The 19,878-nt window shown below is 40.7% G+C and overlaps 1 protein-coding gene across 1 annotated transcript; it reads right to left on the bottom strand.

Annotated features, from left to right (window-relative positions):
• Nucleotides 1-7,975: 7,975 nt before the first annotated feature.
• mdfic2 (MyoD family inhibitor domain containing 2) lies at nucleotides 7,976-18,089 on the bottom strand. Its single transcript, XM_067503173.1, has 3 exons — nucleotides 17,742-18,089; nucleotides 12,719-12,937; nucleotides 7,976-10,473 (listed from the first exon to the last, which is right to left on the bottom strand). Exons 1-3 carry the CDS (start codon nucleotides 17,836-17,838, stop codon nucleotides 10,217-10,219), a joined length of 573 nt encoding a protein of 190 aa, XP_067359274.1. The 5' UTR covers nucleotides 17,839-18,089; the 3' UTR covers nucleotides 7,976-10,216.
• Nucleotides 18,090-19,878: the final 1,789 nt, after the last annotated feature.

Genomic DNA, 19,878 nt, shown 5'->3' with positions numbered 1-19,878 from the left:
GTTGTTGCAACCTGAAAACGACACTGAAAAGTGAGTGAACTGTGGAGTAGGAAGATTCATTGTTAGGTGACTGCGTTCGTCCTCCGAGGTCCTCTCAGAGGCTTGACAGTGTATCTTTTACTGGATCTCTCGCTTACCATGGCATGGCTTTCATTCCAGACGTCGGCAAGCTTTTTCAGTGGATGGCACAATTTCCCCTTTTTGTTTTCAAAAAGGGGGAGGGCTCGGCTTCACTTACGATTCTGCCACAGTGATTCATTTGCAGGTCATTAAAAAACTCGTCGTATGAAAGCGTTAGGCTGCTCAGGTGGCGAAGCCTGTGCAGGGGAGACGTGTCGTAAATAAAGGCAGCTACATTTCAAATGCCATAAATAGGGGACACCTAAGGACCTTGCATGATTGCAGACATCTAATCATTTAATTTATGCGTGTCTAAAGGAGCCCTCATTAACATTCAAGTAGCACTCATCTGTCTAGGGGGATCATTCTGAGGGCTGAATCACTCTCAGATGGAACGTATCTATTTGGGCAACACAGCATGGTTACACACTCAGCAAGCACCTTTTCACTTCCTCCCTCAATGTCACGAGAGACACAGCATGTAACTCTCATAACTTACTCTGTGTGATTTGTGATCCAGTGATTGTGTTGATGTTAATGTGGGGAATCTCTGTCAATGTTAAAGTCATATTCTCTAGGTCACAGTACAGTGTTGGGACTGAAATCATTTAACCTTTTATCAGAGCCGCCTGGACAAAGGGTGCATCCACGAGTGTATTTGCAGATGATCAGCAGCAGCCTTTTGATGAAGACAACCAAAACCTGTGATGTTTATTTTGCAAGACTGTCTGAAGTCTTTGTTAGCACTGCGATACTGTAACACACCTAAGTGTCTGCACAGCAGATGTATGCATGACAGAAACTCAATAATAATTGGCGTGGATTGCTTTTGACACGTGCTGCTTGCTGACAGCTGCTTTGTTCTATGGTCAGATTTCATATTTAACACATCAAAGACTTGGGATACTTCACACTCTGCTAAGGACTGATAGCAAGTCTGACACTCTGCTGTTATGAGAGGAGAGAGTTGGTCTTTCTGTGGTGAAGAATAAAGTCAAGCTGCATTTACTGTTTCACTTTTTTGTTCGCTTTCCTGCTACATAGATGAAGTTTTACTGAGTCTTTTATAAGGAATGCAGTAAACACCACAGAGGAAGTGTCATGTTTACAGTGATAATGAAAGACTTATTGGAAGGAAATTCCTGCAGCATGAAAGCATATTTAAAGACTGTACCTGGCATGAGTAGTCTGTAAGCATGTGGCTTTCATAATGGAACACAACATGCTGAGGGTGTGACACTTTGTCTTTACAGTAAAAATGACAAAGGGACGGTGACATGGAAAGAACTGACTGTCATGCCTCTACCCCAAACAGTGGTGGCCCTTAGCAAACAGAACTAGATACAGCAGGTCTGTCAGGTTTGTCCACATGATGACTTGAAGTGCATGGGGCCATGGAAAACTTCAAAACTTCCAAAGACTTACCCGTGACTTCATGTGACTTACCTGTGTGTCCTGTGGTGCACTGGACTGTTAATGGTAATTAGAAACGACACCAACAGAACATCAACCTACATCAGCAATTGGATAAGTTTCTCTCAGTTTGGGTTTTAATCCAGACTAAAACAGTATTCTTCTTCCACTAAAACTGAGCAGCATGCCCAAAGCACAGGCATGGTGCTCATGGTGCTGTCTTCATTGGTAACCAAACACAGTATTTCACTCTAAACGCTACAGTCTGATTTGCATTTCTACTGTACTGTTCTGTGCTTGTTTTGCAAAATATATCAAAAACTTAAGTTGGAACTTAGTGCTGTCCATTCGATAAAAATTTGTGCGAATATGTGTTTTGTTCTTACAGTAACTTGATTTCTGAAGGGATTTAAGGTGAACAGAGGTGTTTACAGAACTAAACTGAACCATCTGATGTGGATAGAAATTTTGCTCCGAAAGAACATTTTAGAATTTAGCTGGTTTTATGTAGGCGAGCTTTTATTCAGAGGGTCTGTTTTTAATGGTCTGTAACAGAAAAACACTTCTAATGAGCTGCAGGTTAAACATCAGAACTTACTAAACAAGCACATTTGTAAGTGAGTTGTTTGCTCAAATGTGTCTACCGCATGACAGAGGAGTGAATTCCAGTTTTGCATGTTTTAGATGGCTGAAAATTGACAGTGTTGGCTGTGGCTGGTCTGTAAGAAAATCTCTTCTGTAGTTCTGACCGTGTTTTGCTGAGCACATTTTTACCCACAGTGCTCTGACTCGACTGTTGTCTGTCTGACCTAACCACCACCACAGCTGTACACACCACCAATATCTGCAAGTCGTTCTTTTTTCTGTCCTGGTAACTTAGTTATGTAACAGACTAAATAATCGTCAGACTGCAAGAATCAGCTATTTCTCTATTTAGTTTATTAATATTGGCTAGTAAACTGAATCGTGGAATCAAGTGGTACTATCTTGGCTGCAGCTGAACTGCGGCAAAATGTATTTTCATTTAAAGTTGAGCCTAGCTGGGTTCTTGTAGAATGGGTCTTGTTCTGTGGGGCTGCATGATGGCAAAGCTGGCTTTGCTCTGACAGCGAATGGAGGGATGCCCCTGGCCCAAACATTTGTATCTGTGTGTGTTAGACTGGAAGACAAAATGTAAATTTTACAGATATGGAGGATAATAAGTAGGTAAAGTTTACTTATATAGCTCATTTCCAGATGAATCTCATAAAGACACAGCCTGTTACCACTCAAAGGCACGTCCAAACAGATGAGCTGCTTTTTTCCTAGCTACCAGGAGAAATTAAATTACAAGGAGGGAGCAACAGTATTTGAAAAAAAACTATAAAGATAAATACGTGAACAGTTTTCCAGTGTCTAATTCGACTGTAGTCGTCTACAAAGGTAACACAGGACTAAACTACCACGGTGGCTCTTTTCAGAATCATGACAGAAAGTCAGGACACATCCTCCACCTCACCTAAAGAGAGGCAGGGCAAATCTTACAAGATGGTGTCACGGCGTGAGGTCAACTTCACATTCTCCACAGCCAGTGCTTTGTGAATGCCAAGTCTTACTGAGAGAAAACTAAGAGATTTTTCAAACAGTTTCTTTTATAAAGGGGTTGATTATTTACTTGGTTTTAGTCTTTGCAAAGACAGGTAATTAAAAACACTGCTATTTTAGCCTGACTCAAATAGAAGCATTATATGTCACCTGGAAGAATAAAAAGTCAGACAGAGCCAGAGGTATTTTAGGCAAATCTGAGAAGTTCCCCCCCCCATTAGCACAGAAGACCTGTAACACCCCCACTTTATAAAGGTAAGGCAAAGCAAGGTGGGGGCCGTTTAATGGCTGAGTTAAACACCACATTTTAACCGATGCACAAGGTGTGAGACTGTCGTGCTCTTCTCTATAGGAAATATCCAGCAGCATTTTGATGTCTCTAACAAGAACACAATAAATTGTTCCTCATTATTCAGTAATTAACTCCAATGCGCCGGGTCCCCATCTCCCTGCGCCACGCTCTAAATCACCACCCTCCTCCCCTCTTCTCCTCCTGCTACACAGCTCTTTAATTTCCTCTATGCTGTGGGGGGTGGGGGCAAGAGAGAATGGATTGGGAGGGGGCACACGCAGTTTGATGCACTCCATCATCCCCTTGCCACCATCTTGTCACCCTTTTGCCCTATCCCAGCCACACCCACCTCCTCCTTCTCTCCCTCCATTTTCCCATGCCAGCGCCTCAGTGTGGGCTCTGCTTGCAGGATGCTATCTGGTTGAAAGAGGGAGAAGTCACCTGACCCGGGACAACAGGCCCCAGTCACATCTCACATAGTGAGATAGCTAGCACCTTGTTTTATCAAGGCATCAAAATTTGCCCCCTGGCTCCATTTGCTGTCTTTTCGCAGGGCTTTCCCCTTCCTCCTCAGCTCTTAATTGTTAAAATGAGGCCATTAATTGGAGGCTGAGTCAAATCACCTGTCATTTCAGCTGGGAATCATCCGCTGATTGAAAGGTATCATAAAAGCCTGCCCAGGGCCTGCTTTTTGCAGAGCCTGCTGGGAGCTCCCTTTGTGCCTTGACAATCGCTGCCCATGGGCACACAACTCACTTTACTTTCTGCGGCGGAGATTAGGCGGGTAGTCTTGGGTGACACAGATCCACGCACGTGGCCCAAATATAGATTCAAGAGAGTCAGTAGTGTCAGGCGCAATTCCTGGAGGATGTTGTGGGGAGTGTTCGTTTTCCACTGTACTATTAATGCCCCTGACCTAATTGAGGATGATGCTCACACACACACACGCCACTTCCCTATATGAGAGTGAGGTCAGGTTCATTTAAGGGGGTAATTGTAAAATTGGCATGTAAACTAGGACAACAGAACAAATGACAAAAAAAATGAGGACGGATGACAAATTTCAGATTTCTTTATTACATTTAAACACATCCAGCTGCTTTTAATGATAGTGCTCGGCATTAAAAGTAAATGTGATAATTTGTGTTTCTTTGTATTTACTCACTTCTCGTGTTATAATTATCTTGAGATGAAGGTTATTTTTGTAGATATCATAGGAATTTACCTTAACAAGGCTCTGCACTATGGGTGTAGCTAAAAAAGGGGAATCATGAGAAACACATGCATCTAATATTTGAAGTGACATTTACTGAAATGCACCCAAACATTCTTCACCCTGTGACAGCTGCTCTGCACACAGCAAAGTACAGAGAGCACCACTCTCACCCATTTAAAAATGCTCCATTTACTTAAGAAAATCACTCTGAATATGTTGGCAATATTAACATAGAAAGACCATTAGAAAAATAGGTCTAAATTATTCTGAGGGCACGACGCTGCATAAAGCTTCAGGACCCCCATTTTCCACATAGACCTAATCTTGAGGAACAGTACATAAGATGCTGACAAACCCACTGTTTGAAATAAAAACCCTCTAAACACATGACATTAATATTTAATGGTGCTGCTTCCTCGGGAGGCCACTCTGGGCTGCAGCGCTGTGTCTGAAGGGAGACCGTATTAGTGCTGTGTGCTCTGGAGGAAGAGCAGCTTCACACTAATGAAGCGATCAGGGCCTGAACTCCGAAGAAACCTCATATCCGATTAGTGAGCAGAGATGCATGTAAACATGGCAAAGCAGCACGCGATTAGGTCACTTTGTTAATGCGAGTCTTGTATCACTAAACACAACAGCAGAGCGGCAAGCAGCGCTTTGAAGTATTTTGCAAGCAACAACAAATTTCACATTTAATCGCTTCAGTATTACTGTTCCTTTTTGACCCTCTATGCAAGTGTTTTGAATTAAGCAGGGAACTAGAGGAGCAGGATCCAAGCTAGTGGGTTAACATATTCTCTGCGCAACTATTAAGGTGCCTGCATGTGTCGTGCAGCAGTGAAAACCACCTGACCTTGTCCACATCCGCTCTGCTAGGATGGGACAGCATTTGAACCTGGCCAGTAAAGGACAGGCCATTTGGTTGTTATTAAAAAAAACACTAGAAGCCCATGCTGCTCCCAAAGCCATCAGGTAATTTGAAAGAGATCCAGCGAGTTTAAGATGTGCAGATGTTTTCACTTTAAATCTGGCATCTGTTTATGCAGACACACTTTATGTTCGAAAACCCACAAAGGACCACCAATAGGTTTTATGGAGCAGTATCAGCTCGAGCACTCAGCTTTGTAATTGTGCTGCACCAGGTAATGAGAAAATTGGTCACAAGCAGTGTTCCCTGTAGATGGAATCCGCAACATACAATTTTGCACAGCATGTGCAGTGTCTACATTTATTTTTTTCATAGTCTGCGCAGTGCTTCCTGAGCTCCTGTGAAGCTTTTAGGGGTCAAACACGATCACAGTTTAGAGCCTAACTAATACCAGACAATTAATTTAATCTAAAAATACATTCGCAGACACAAAAGTTTCGCAGTAACTTTATAGAATACTTATGGAACAGGACATGGAATAGATCGAATGTGAACCTCTTAGATTTCCAATACATGTGTACAAAAGATAGCGAGGAGTAATTTGTAGTTTATTGAGTATATTAAAATCATCTGCAGGCCCTGTATTTTATTTTTTAAAACAAATCATTCCATGAGGATGTGAGATATCTTCAATATTTTTCAGCCTGGTTCTCATAAAAAAACAGAATTGAAACAGCCTTTTAGAGTCACTTATGATTTCCTGATGAATGTGACTAATCCTTGTTTGTGCCATGTTTCTAAAGTTCAACTTTTGACAATACCTATCAAAGTATTACAGTTATTAAAACATGGAGGATTTCATTTTTATTCTCCCTGCAGCTGCTCCTGTCTGGTTTTAATATTAACTGTCAAAAATTGTTCAACTAGTATTTGTAAATACAGCAAATTCAAAACTTGTCTCAAGGCTCAGAGAGCTGGATCACACAACTATGGAAAGCAAATGTGGAGAAATATACTGAAAATATTAACTGAATAGATTATGATGTGGACCGTCCTTAAATGTGTCCTTGTCTTCTGAGAGATAATGTCGACCCTAACAGACTTTTGAGGCCCACATGGCGTCGTTTATTTGTGAACAGCTTAAGAGTTAACATTTATTTTTGTTCTTTCCATTATATGATTCACTTTTGATTATCGTTCTCTCTTATATGAAAAATAAGTGTCATTTATGTGAGGGAATTACCTTTAAATCTTTATCAACACATATTTTGTACATTGACCTGTTCAGGTCAGAGTGTGTATCTCCAAAACAGCAGGTCTTCTAGGGTGTTCCTGGTGTGCAGTGGTCAGTATTTTCCAAACGTTGTCCAAGGAAGGACAATAAGTGAACCAGTGTTAGGGTCATGGGTGTCCAAGGCTCAGTGATGCATGGGGAGATCAAAGAACAGTCCGTCTGGTCCAATCCCAGACAAGAGGTAGTGTGCCACAGCTTTTTATAGGACTGGTCAATGGGTCTATGTGGACCTCTGTCCGCTGCCTACAATGGATAGCTGAAGGTCAGAACTGGACCATGAAGCAACTGGTTGGGTGGAGTCCATGCCTCAACAGGTCAGAGCTGTTTTGACAGCAAACACGATGTTGTGACAGAGTTTTGCCATATGTCGTTAACAAAATCTTTTACAAAGCCATGTAACTTCAGGAAGTCACAGTTGTGGAGAGGATATGTTTTGTGACTTTCACCACAGCCTATTATTAATCTACAGTGAACTTTACAAAAATGAATTTACCAGAACTACTCCGTTTGCTAATGTTAGACTCAGTTTGCTATGACTCTGGTGGTTTTTCCCTTGGTGGGACTCACAAAGGTTCTGGTTTCTGTGCTTTCATTCAGAAGGAACCCAAGAATGAACCATTCAGAGTTGGAACAATGATGACAGATCGTAACCACTGTGCATAACTGTAACTACAGTAGATGGCAGTGCTTCTGACGATTGCACTATAATAGTCTCCTTGTTTATAGAGTGAAATTACTCTGTTGGTCTTTATACAGTATAAAATGGTAGAAAACAAATGTTTGGTAATTGAACATAATCCACTAACACTGTGTTGTACACATGTGCTCTCACACTGACCTCTCTGGAAAACAGATGATACTTAAGAACAGTGTTGTCCTGTGTACTGTTCTCACACTCCCATAGCAGCCGCACTCCTGTGTTCATTTCCCATTATACGACAAGGACATATTTCAAACTCAAGTGATCCAAACAGTGATCTACCACTTGAGAGAACTGTCTTTGAGAACAGGGGTTGAGGGGAGAGACAAGGACGAGTGTCCTACAAATGCCATATCCAACAGCTCCTGTGTTTCCAGTGGCACTTGAACTGAAATAGGCACGCTCAACAGGGGACAGGCTTCAAGATTTTTTTTTTTTTTTTTTCCATACTTCAGAAAGACTTATCATGGTGAAGCTGGAGTGCTTGTTGGTGTGTCAGTAACAACGGAACAGCAATGGAATTTGCAGTGCTCAAGGCCAGTGTTTGTGATGACGCAGCTGCCTTGTTTCATTTAAATTCAAAACCCTACTCAGACTGTTAAGGCATTCATTCATTCAGTATCTACAGTATACAGTGACTGATATCCAAGTATGAGGAGGTCAAAGATAAAGAATTATTTACTTATATAGCAGTTATTTGATTTGAATTGATAGCACTTTATTGATCCCCTGAGGAGGAAATCCAGGTGCCACAGCAGAGTAAAAACGGCTGAAAAAGTCGGAGAGACCAGAACACAATGAATTGTGAATAGGGTTCAAATAAAGCAGAACAGCAAAGCTATGTTGACAGGTGTTTAAAAATTGCAATTTAAACATTTTCTAGGTCACTTGAAATTGCTGGGATAATAGAGAGTGTGGAGTCTGATGGCAGCAAAAACAAAGGAGCTGCAGCAGCGCCACTTCACACTAGGTGAGTGCTGAAGATGCTGCTCAGGCTGTGCCACTTCTTTGTCTGTCCACCCTCCCCAGCTGAAAACCATCCAAAGTTACAAGTGAGTCATGAGTTCAGTCAGCCATGTTTCTCAGTCCTGTACAATCTCTGGTCCTTCGTTAGCACTGATAGCTCGTCCATTTTGTTGGGGACAGATCCTATATTCCCCACAGTAACGAAAAGCCAGACAAGCTTTATACAATCTGTGTTTTTCTGGATGCGTCACTCCTGCTTTGCAGCTCTGCCTCCGCTGCCTCAGCTTCTTGTAGATTTCAGGTTTCCCTCTTGGAAGAAGGCCGGACTGGGAATGTAAAATTGTCTGCTTTCTGATTTGAAGAATGTATCATTAAAACTATCGTTCTTAATTTTCTAACTGAATTGGCCAGAAGGTTGGTCTGATCGGACCTTAATCTTAATCTTAGGCCACAAGTACAGACAAACACAATGTGCTTAAGCTAAAAGCACAAACAATTATAAGGTTTTAACTTTATTGAAGACACACACACAGAACATTCAAAGTGCTGGTGGGAAAAGTAAGTAAACCACTAGGCTGCTTATTTCAATGAACAAGAATGAAATTGCAGAGATGGAGCTACTTGGGATTTTCATTGTGTTGTTTGCAAGAACGATCTGCTGATGTGAACCACGCCTGACAAACACTACATATACAACAAAAAGACCTGTTTTTTTTAGTCTATAAAAGGAGACTATTTGGTACTGTGAATGCTCTCCATTAAAAGTAAGCACCCAGACAAGATGACACCAAAAGCACAATGCAGGATGCTCAGCGAGCTAAAAAAAAAAAAAACAGCTAAAGAAGAAGAATTCATTGGAACTGGTTAAGAAGAAAGACTAATTATTTAGGTGTTATTAGCTTAGGCAAACTGTCTTTGTCTATCATATTTTATGTGCAATTATTTCCAAAGGTTTCACATACTTTCTTGTTTTTACAGATATTACATTTGAGTTCTCTTTTTTCAACTGCTCACTGTTCATTACACCACATCTTTTTAACAACATTTTTAAAAGCCAGCCTCATCCACACCTTTAACTCTGTAGTGCTGCATCAACAAAACTTCCACACAGTGATTCTCAGATGGTTTTCCATTCAGCATTGACTCCTATTTTTCCAAAAAGAATCATTGCCTTATTTACCTAAAGTCCCGCTCTGCAATGGACCAGACTGACAAAGGATTTACTGTACATGCTTGGAATGCACTTTTGTAAGTCACTATGGACAAAGGTGTCTGCAAAATGAATTAAATAGAATTATTTCTAATTATTCAGGCTGAACATATCTCAACTTTTGCGTTTTTTGACAGATTGGTCTCAGGAATTTATATATGAAACTGAGGCCAGCATCATATGAAAAACAACCACAGCAGAAACTTTGACCGATTGTTTCCAACAGTCACATTTACATTTCTATACATAAAAACAATTCCCAGCACCACTAAAGAGCCATCAAAAGTATGTAGATGTAATTAATAACAACGATAATGCTGCATTCTGATTAGTTCTGTTCATGCTGGCTACTTGGACAGGAACAGAGCCATTAACATGGTTTCCGAGCGTGTGCTCTTCCTACTCTGATAAGATAACATGTCAGCAACGAAAAGCATTTGGGAAACACATAAATGCAAAATCGCATGCATATACAGATAGATTATGTACCTTGCATATCTGCTTCACTCAGGACAGTCTGATTTTTGGTTTTCCAACCAGTATAGATTTTCTATTAGTGGTAGCATAATTCAGAAACCTCCATAGCCAGCTCCAGGCAATCATTTGCATCATGACAGGAAGTGAACACACAACAGTCCAAGTCAGTCCACGAGTTATTATCACTGCTGGGTGTAGACTCCACTGGTGTGACGACTTGTTTGTAGCTGGGACAGCAATGATTGGCCACCCTCTCACAGGAGTCAGGTAACATGAGCATCATATTGTAGAACCGACAGAAGAGACAGTCCAGGACAATTCCTGCACAGTCGACTGAAAGAAACACACACAGCCAGGAGGAACATGATTTACTTTATTGTATTTATACGATATCAATAGTGTTTGGCTTTATAAAAACTGGTGTCACCGTTACACTTTTGTACTGACCCCTTTGATGTAATTTGTGATGAATTGTGTTTAAACCATATCTTGGGACATAAATCATTTGTGTTGCTATAAGAGCTGCAGGTCTTCACTTATATCTTATAACATTTTAAAAGCCTCCTTTCCTTCCTTTGCACATGCATAATTTAGGAAATCATGCCTCACTCCCTCACAGAGACAGGGAAGAAAGCTGTTTGGAGACATAATCAATTACTCGAAGTCTCTCTTGTATACTTTGCCAGGAGCAACTTGCATTGTGGTTGCAGTGAAACAATGCCGTGTGTCTTCCCAGCAACCTTTGCCAAATGGTGCCCCCATGGGTGCTATGAAGCATGAGATCATCAAATGACACTGACCATGAACAGACAGTTACTCACCAACGACACTGTAGGTAAGACTTTATGACTTGCACTGCAAAGACTTTAGTGAAGGCACTCGTCTTCCAAAGCAGTACAATCCTCTGTCATTTGGATTTTGAATCTACAGTAGATGTGAATTCATGTTGAGGCTGACAATTATGCATATTCTGTGTTTTATTTAAGTTTTTCTTTTAAATCACCGCAGCATTATTGTCATTTGAACTTAGTAAGCATAGAGCCACTTATGGGCAAATTGGTAAAATATTTTGTAGGATGAATCATACCAGACATAAGCATATATCCTGTATATGTGATTGCGCCTGCACAATAAATTGAAAAGTTTAAATGTTACGAGTTTACTAAGTAAACTAATGCAGTAATACAATGTCCAAACGCTCTGGAATGAACGGTAAAATCTTTTCTATCTTAACATTAAATAGTAAAAAATTAACCCTATTAAACCTTTGATTGTTTTTGTTGTTGTTCACTTTTAATTGAAAATTGAAATATAGACTGATTTCTACCTGCTAACCCCCCTCAACGGAGATCACCTGAATGAGAAGTATCCTCACATGTGAAGATTTGCCCGATTTCGGAGGCACATCTTGGTAAAACTTTAAAATTTGGAAAAAGTGTTTAAATTGGAGCTGTGCAACTAATAGAAAAAGGTTTAATCATTCAACTAGCGGCAGTTGAATGATAGAAATGTCATAAACATGCCCACTCGTTCACTTTTAATCCTCCAAATGATTCGGCAGAGAGCAGCGTGCTGCACGCATGAGCTCACGCACATAATATGGACATTGCCCTGGGGGCCTCGAAGGATTTAAGCCGGATAATGTCGGCAGCGTTTCACTCGGACATTTTTGTTCACACACACACGCACTCCTAAAAAAGTCAGGATAATGCCAGAACTCCAGTGCATGTCTGAAAGGGGCTTATGTCGTTTTTACTGTTCGTGAAAAACGATAAAAGATAGCGCTGTGTTTGCACTATTTAAATTCTGTGCATTTGAGTGTTTAGAGCCAGAAAAAGTGAAACTGGCACCACATTTGCATTGCAAAGGGTGTATAGGCGGGTACAAGCGACAGAAAGAGAGGACATTTGAATGAATTGTTTCAAATTAGTTCAAACTGCTAACTGTGACAAAAGTGACAGCCTTAGTCAGAACATATACCTAAACCTGGGTTTAGCAAGCATAGGTGACGGCCCAGGTTCATTACTCACAACCTTTGTTACCTAATAAGTTTTTCTGAAATCATCAACTACCCCCTGACTGCAGCTCCTTGAGATTTTCTTATCCCTTCGAAAGAAAGAATATTCCTTAAAACTTGTTGAACTTTTCCTTTAAATATTTAACAACGAATTTTAATTTATTTAATAAAGTGCATAAGAACATAAACAGTCGGTGGCGTAATCATTTATGCTGCTGCATTTTGAGTCTACTTTGGTGGCCATTTTTGTGCATTAGTCTCTTTTTTGCTGTAGTTTCAGTCTCTAAATTATTCACACATTTTCATAATTGATTACATTAACTGTATTTAAGCATTCTCACAGCATGGTGAGACATAAAGCTCGCAATTTGTCACATCTTTTATTCTGTCTGTGGCATTATTATTCTGAATATTAATCATATATTTATTTCATCAGTAGAAAAGCTGTGTTTGGATGAAAAAGTTAATTTCATAATAGTTTTATTGAGGACTCAACAGATTTCCTTTTTCCTAAACAAGGGTTTAGCAGCTGTGTGTGCACTTAAAGGAAATCAGACTAACCTCCCATGTTGCTGTGCTGGGAAGACAGAGGACTTTCAGTGGAGGATTGTGAGGCGGAAGATCTCTTCAGGTACATTTTCAAAGAGAACAGTGGGGAGGAGGAGCGCCCACACTCTCTGAGCTGCTGAACGTCTGGATCTTTATCCGTCTCCCCAGGTTCTGTTTCTGCAGTCGCACTGAGTCTCCTGGCACTAGCTTCAGTCTGAGTTTGGATCCTTTCTGTACAAGAGACATAATTTCAAAAGTTCAAGTCAGTTGGCAACGGTAACATTTTGATCACGAAGACCTTGAGTGTTTGCAGTAAAACCACTGATGCTGGTGTCAGGTGACTGGGGCTTAAAGACAGATATGATTAAGTTAAACTTGGCTGATTTGTGAATATTTTTAATCATAGCTGATGATGTTACATATGACTTAATAAAGTATGACAAAAGCCAATATTATACAAAGTGATACAATATGATATGATAAAGCCCCAACATACTGTATATTACTTTACATTACAATAATACACAGCACAATATGATACATTATTCTAATAGGCAGTTTTGAAGCAGTTCCAACATTTTTTTAGCAATTCCTTGGTCATAGAGTGCAATAATAAAACAGCATCTTTAAAAATGTGTATTCCAGTAAAGCCCATTATTTAATTCTGCCATCATAAAGGGCTTTTAAAACTGCATCCTGTTAATAAGCATCACACAATTATATAGTTTTATATAGTTTGTTTCAGGGTTATGGCTCTTAAGAAAGAGTGACAGACTGTGCAGTGGCTATTGATACAATGAAAAGAATTAGCCTTAAAATGAGAAATAAAATGATCTAACCAATTAATGAGACCAAAACATACAACTTTATGGCCTAAGGGCTTTTTTTTTCCCTTTAGATTTTGGGAAATATACCTTAATTTCTTGCTGTTAGACATGAGATTGATGACACCGTCATGTGTTTATGCTACGGTACAGTAAATATGAGGCTAGAGACATTAATAGCTGTTTGGTCGAGCAACCTCATGGTGACAACAAAATATAATTGGTGAGGATTAGAGCACTGAATCAGCACTGCATCAGGAAGGAATGACTATTTAATGGGCTGTTATCAGTTCTCATTAGCTCAAAATAATGGTTCTGTAGGCTGAGTATGTTCTAATCCTGCACTATGGTGCACCTTACCATTGCCATCAGTATATTGTCCAGCATGTCAAACTATCGCTTAAAGCCTATGGTTATGTTCAGCTACATTCTTCATTTATCGTGAGCAAGCCTGTACTTAAGACGGAAGATATACTGAACAAGTAAGTGCTGTATGAAATGTGTTTGTTGGTTTCAGAGGTAGAGTTTGTGTCATTTCTATTGAGTCTGCTGATTTAGTCTGTTTTTAACAGTGTTAAGAACTGTAGGTGGAAAGTTCTGCTCTTCTGGTGAAGTGGATATTTGGTCTGTTGTTGGTGGTAATTTCAGCTTAGTAATCACAAAGCGTTCACACCTTTGACCTAACAGAGGCACACAAATTAGTTTACCTGCGAGCCTACCTGCGCAAGTCCACTGAGTGAGGACACTGTAAGACACTTTATTTGTAACTTCTACCACTTCCTCTGTTTCTTCACTTTGCTTTACATTAACCTTTTCTACTCTGAAAAGCCAGTTTCTCGCATTTTCACTATGTGTTTTCAGCAGATCCCCGTTCTCAGATTCAGGACAGGCGCTCTCCTACATGACGACACATTTCCCACCTGAGCAGACTCACCCAGACCACTTTGACACCAGCCTCTTTTATTCTTGCCCTGTGGAACTGCCAGTCTGCAGTGAACAAGGCTGACTTTCATTCCAGCGTTTGCTACACAGTCAGCTGTTCAGCTGCTTGCACTTGCAGAAACCTAGATCGCACCCCAGAACACGGCCACCCCAGCTGCACTCTCCACCAATTTTGCCTTCTCTCACACTCCTCGCCCATCAGGTCGGGTGGGTGGAACTAGACTTCTCGTAGCGGACACCTGGACGTTTTCACCAACAGCACCCCTCAACAATCTATCATCCTTGGAAAATCTTGCTATTAAGATAACAGCACCGGTTCTACGTGATTTTGATCTATCGACCACCGGACCAGCTGGGGAACTTCTTTGATTTGCTTTACATGCTGCTGTCCCCACGGCACTCCTCATCATCTTGGGAGACATGAACAGCCGCCTGGACAAACCTCAAGCAGCTGAAGTGTTTGCTCTTCTAAACACGTTTGACCTGAGACCGAGACATTACACTGATCATCAACACATCTCACAACATGCACTTTTCCGACCTCATTCAAGCAAGCCCAGATTATCCCACTGCTTAAGTCTGGCCAAGACTATGTAACGAACAATCTTTAATCAACTCTCAGCTTTCTTTCCTAGAACAACCTCCTTGATGTCAACCAGTCAGGCTTCAAGATTGATCACTCTACAGAAACGCTGCAAAGGCCGCAGGTCAGTCTTCTGTTTTAATCCTACTCGATCTGCAGCTTTTGACACTGTGAACCACTACATTAACTGCACTCTCAAACTTTGGGTCAGCTCTAGCTTGGCTTCGGTCTCACTTATCCAGATAAACCTTTAAGGTATCCTGGCAGGGGCATATTTCTAACTTTCATATTCTCTCTACCATTGTGCCGAAGGGCTCAGTTCTTGGTCCTCTTCTTTTTTTCATCTATACTATATCTCGGGGTTCTATTATCCACTCACATGGCCTTTCCTATCACTGCTATGCTGACGACACACAGCTCTTGCTGTCCTTTTCATCGGACGACTCCACTGTCTCATCACGGATTTCTACCTGTCTCTCTGACATCTCTGACAGCCTGGATGAGAGAAAGACATCTTAAGCTTAACCTCTCCGAGACCAAAGTTATTTTCTTCCCACCCATTCCTTCGACATTAAACAACATCAGCATCAACATTGGATCTACGATTATTGTCCCCACTAAGTCATCATCATCGACACCCAACTGAGCTTTACGGTCCACATCTCCTCAGTCTCTAGGGCATGCAGATTTGCCCTCTACAACATCAGGAAAATCAGACCCTACATCATGGAATATACAACCCAACTCATTGTACGGGCGCTGGTCGTATCTCGTCTTGATTACTGCCACGCTTTGTAAATGGGGCTACAGGTATCTACAATCAAACCCCTGCAGATGATCCAAAATGCGGCAGCCCGCCTCATTTTTAATCAGCCAAACAGGACTCATGTCACACAACTCTTCAGATCTCTACACTGGCTTCCTGTAGCTGCTCGCATCAGGTTCAAAGCTCTGTCTCTTGCCTACAGGGTGATCAGGCCAACAGCACCTGCTTACCTCAACTCCCTCATTCAGGTCTATAATCCCTCTCATCTGCTGCGCTCTGCGAACAAATGATGTCTGGTGGTCCCAGAACTGCAGAGAAGACACCAAGCAACTTTAGGTGGTGGAATCACCACCACTACCAAACTCTGCACACTCAGCAACCTCACTCCTAATATTCAAGAAACTGCTGGAAACAGAACTCTTCGGCACCTTCCTATGTACTTCATTTGTAATGAAATAAAATTCAAAAAAAACTTCCTTTCTGCTCTTTTTTGCACTTGCATCACATGAAATGGAAAAACTTCTTCTGATAGGAAAACTAAATGTAAATGCCACTGATGACTCAACAGACTGTGCAGACTGGTTTTAAATAACTTACAAATAAACTTGAAACTTTGAAACCCGAAATGTCTCATTAGCTAGGAATGTCCTCACCGTGCCAGAGTTAGTGCTGCTAAAAGATTGATAAACTACCTGATGACACTATGAAACGGTAAAAACCCACACTGTTCACACCAAAACATGCACAGTGTGAATCGGAAGAGTTGAGTCTACAAGTGCAAACATTTTTTTTCCAGACAATCAGACAACAGTGGTGTAAAATGAGACTGTGAACTTTCTAGAGTGCAGGAGTAGATCTGTTTGTTAACATCTGATTTAAATAGATATTAATGAATTATTATTGCAAGGGTTGCAGACTGTTTACTTTTTTACCACCTATTTGAATGAATTATTCACCATCCCTTTTTCTGTTTTATTTAACATTTAATGCCTAATGATTTATTCACACTCTGGACACATTTTTGAAAGTCGAATAACTGTATTTGTCTTACCTAAACTGTTGGAAGAGAGATACAAAGGGACGTTGCCTGCGGCTGTATTAGCTATTTTGAAGATTTGATGAGCTGTTTTTTTTGTACACATGAAATAACAAAGTTCAAGATAGTGTGCCAAGTTATCACCTCTTGTCAGCTGGACGTTTCCTTTTATCTCTCATCAGAATTGTTTGTGTTTTTATCAGCCATGTCTCTGCGATTGAATGAGAAGCAAAGGAGGCAGGGATTGGTATTTGACATACAACAAGTTGAAACGAACTTCAAAATCTCTGCCGTCTGTGTGTACGTTTGAGCTGAGAAGCAGTGTGAGTCTCCCGGGTTATCTAATGAATTAAGTAAGAAGTGCAGCTGGTCCATGCCCATGACCATTAGCTGATAGAGAAATAAGGCCTGCAGGCATACAATGCATTTTTCAGGTTTTGTTCCAGTGTTTCAGAGAGCATTTTTGTGAACTCTCTCGATAGACACTGGCATTGCTCTGAGCACTGGATCCGAAGATAATTTCACTTTATGTTTCAAATCAAAATGCAAACTTGAATTTGCTGCACATCAGACCCACCGAACAAAAAAACATGTACACAATTTTTAAAAAATATATACGTAAGCAAGTGACTGGCAAAATCAGTTTGTTTCACTGTTGAGGAAATTGTTCTCACACCTTGCACCATGCTAGGTTCTTTAGTTCCTGAGATAAATATCTGACACAAGATAGTATTAACCTAACAGACTCACGAAATGACTTCAGCATCAGGAACAAAAAGAATGAAGTTGCCGACTGTACATTATCATAACACACATTTACAAGAAACAGTGACTCAATGCTGATGCTCAGATGTTTTCCACAGAATAGAGTAACACTTACTTACCTCCTCTCACCCACGCAGTGCTCTCTTCAGCGGTGTTTACTCTCTCTTTGTCTTTTACATCGGCTCTCAGAGTTATTTCATCTGCCATCTGGTCCATTGCATCACAAATAAAAAATGCACTTAGTATGACAAACCTGATTACTTCAAGACAAAAATATGAAGCTGCGCACTACTGAGGCCAACGTGAGTTAATGTCTAAAACAGCTTGGTGTCTTCGTGCACTTGTCAGCTCTCAGGATCAGGTTCTCGTGCAGCCGGCTACAACTTGCTCTTGTGGTCCTGGCTGTGGATACGGTTGTTTACTTCGGCAAAGCAGACCGCATCCAGATTATCCTTTACATTGCACGGGCTCCATTTGGCCTGCTGCCTGCTGGACTGTAAGCCTCTCCAATGTTCCAATGACGTTGGCAAAAATATTGGAGATCTGCTCCTATCAAAACATCACAAAGTCAGCATCATTTTATTAGTTTGAGTTATTTCCCTCTGTAAAGTGCTAACAAAGGCAAATGCAGGGCTTCACATACTAAAAGATTTCACTTTAAATCTATGGTTCCTTTAATAATTTCCTTTACAAATGCATTATTAAGCAATCAAGATGTACTATAAAGAGATTTTGTAATGCAATAATCCCAATTATTGTAATAAAAGAGATATCACAGTACATATGCACAATACACGCTTACTGTATTCTCACACACAGCATCTCAGTGACTCCTTCAAGAGTGAGATTTTGTTGAACATATGTATGAGGTAGCAAGTGCCAGTTTGTTTGTTGGGGCGAAACATGGATAGTGAGCTGCATTCAAATTTCTGCGAATACAAGCCAACCAATTTACTCTAATTAGGCTCAACACTAGAGATGCATTTTAATAGACGCCCCGCTGTGTTTGCATATGTTTAGAGAACAAGAGCCATGTTAATTGAAAAATTAAGATGTGAGAGTATTTGTCTAGTGAGCTCCCACCATGCTGCACTCAGTGCAAATACAACTCCTGGAGAAAACTTCAGTGGAGAGATTCTAGTGCTTTCTTTCCTCCTCCATCTCTCGCCCTCTCTCTTGTGGTGATGATACAGTTTGATAAAGAAAAGACATACAGTATCAAGGTTGTGCTCCTGCCTTTTTCTCCTGCTCCTGCAGTGGTAATGTGACAACACCATATTCTCACTCTTTGGTCTTGTTTCTTACTGACTCAGCACGTTTTGTTTCACCGGCTAATGTCAATCATGGCGTCAGCGAGGTTCAGCGGGTTACGTGGTTAATTTGCCTTCCATGGAAATGTGCTCTCTGTGAAATGAGCTGTGCCGCCCTGCGTCTGCAGAAAAGTCACAGTAGCTGACAGTCTACACCATTAGAGCATTTCCTAATGCACAGCGAAGTGACAGCCTGAGATCAAGTTCAGGTACAAATTACACAGCATAAGTGACAGCTCTCTGACCCCTTTAGCTGCTCCTACCGTCCACCACATCATTTACAGTTGTAAACAACTACTCATACACAACCCCCCCATGTTTCTGATCCAAGATCTAGTCTTACTGTGCTTATGTCGTGCTGGATAATCAAGGTTCGACTTGTTAGTTTAAGGCAGAGATGCGTCAAAGCTACATCAAAAACACAGCTAGCAACACCAACAATGTCGAATGGACATTACTCTGGCAAATTCAAATAAGTACTTTAGGTTAAAGTATCTTGGTTGGGGGGGGGCTGGTGGCTCAGTGGTAGAGCATTGGGTTGGGATGCAGAAGGCGTTTCTCGATCACTAAGAATCATGAAAATGCCCTCATCAAAGCATAACATTAAATTACAAAATGCACAGCCAGTATCTGTGTGCATGTAAACATCCTGCATTTGTTCCCACTGAAATGTTTTAGCATGAGCTATTTTGCAAAACAGAATGAGTGATGCAATTTTAAAGATTTAAAGACAAACTCAATTTCTCAATCTTTGCTTATTACCAAAGTCTTAATTCTTATATGTATATGTAATGTCTATACAGCCACATACTGCATGTCAGAGCTGAGTGACTGTATTCACACAGCATAATTCATCCATCTTAAAGTTTAATATTAAGTTTTTTTCTTATTTCTTCTGCCTTCTCCAGATCACCTTGGAGGGACAGCTTAACATTTACACTATGCG

The sequence above is a fragment of the Channa argus genome, chromosome 5, assembly GCF_033026475.1.
Source record: "Channa argus isolate prfri chromosome 5, Channa argus male v1.0, whole genome shotgun sequence".
Taxonomy (NCBI): Eukaryota; Metazoa; Chordata; class Actinopteri; order Anabantiformes; family Channidae; genus Channa; species Channa argus.
The sequence above is the reverse complement of the archived record's forward strand: the minus strand, read 5'-3'. Positions and strand labels throughout refer to the sequence as shown.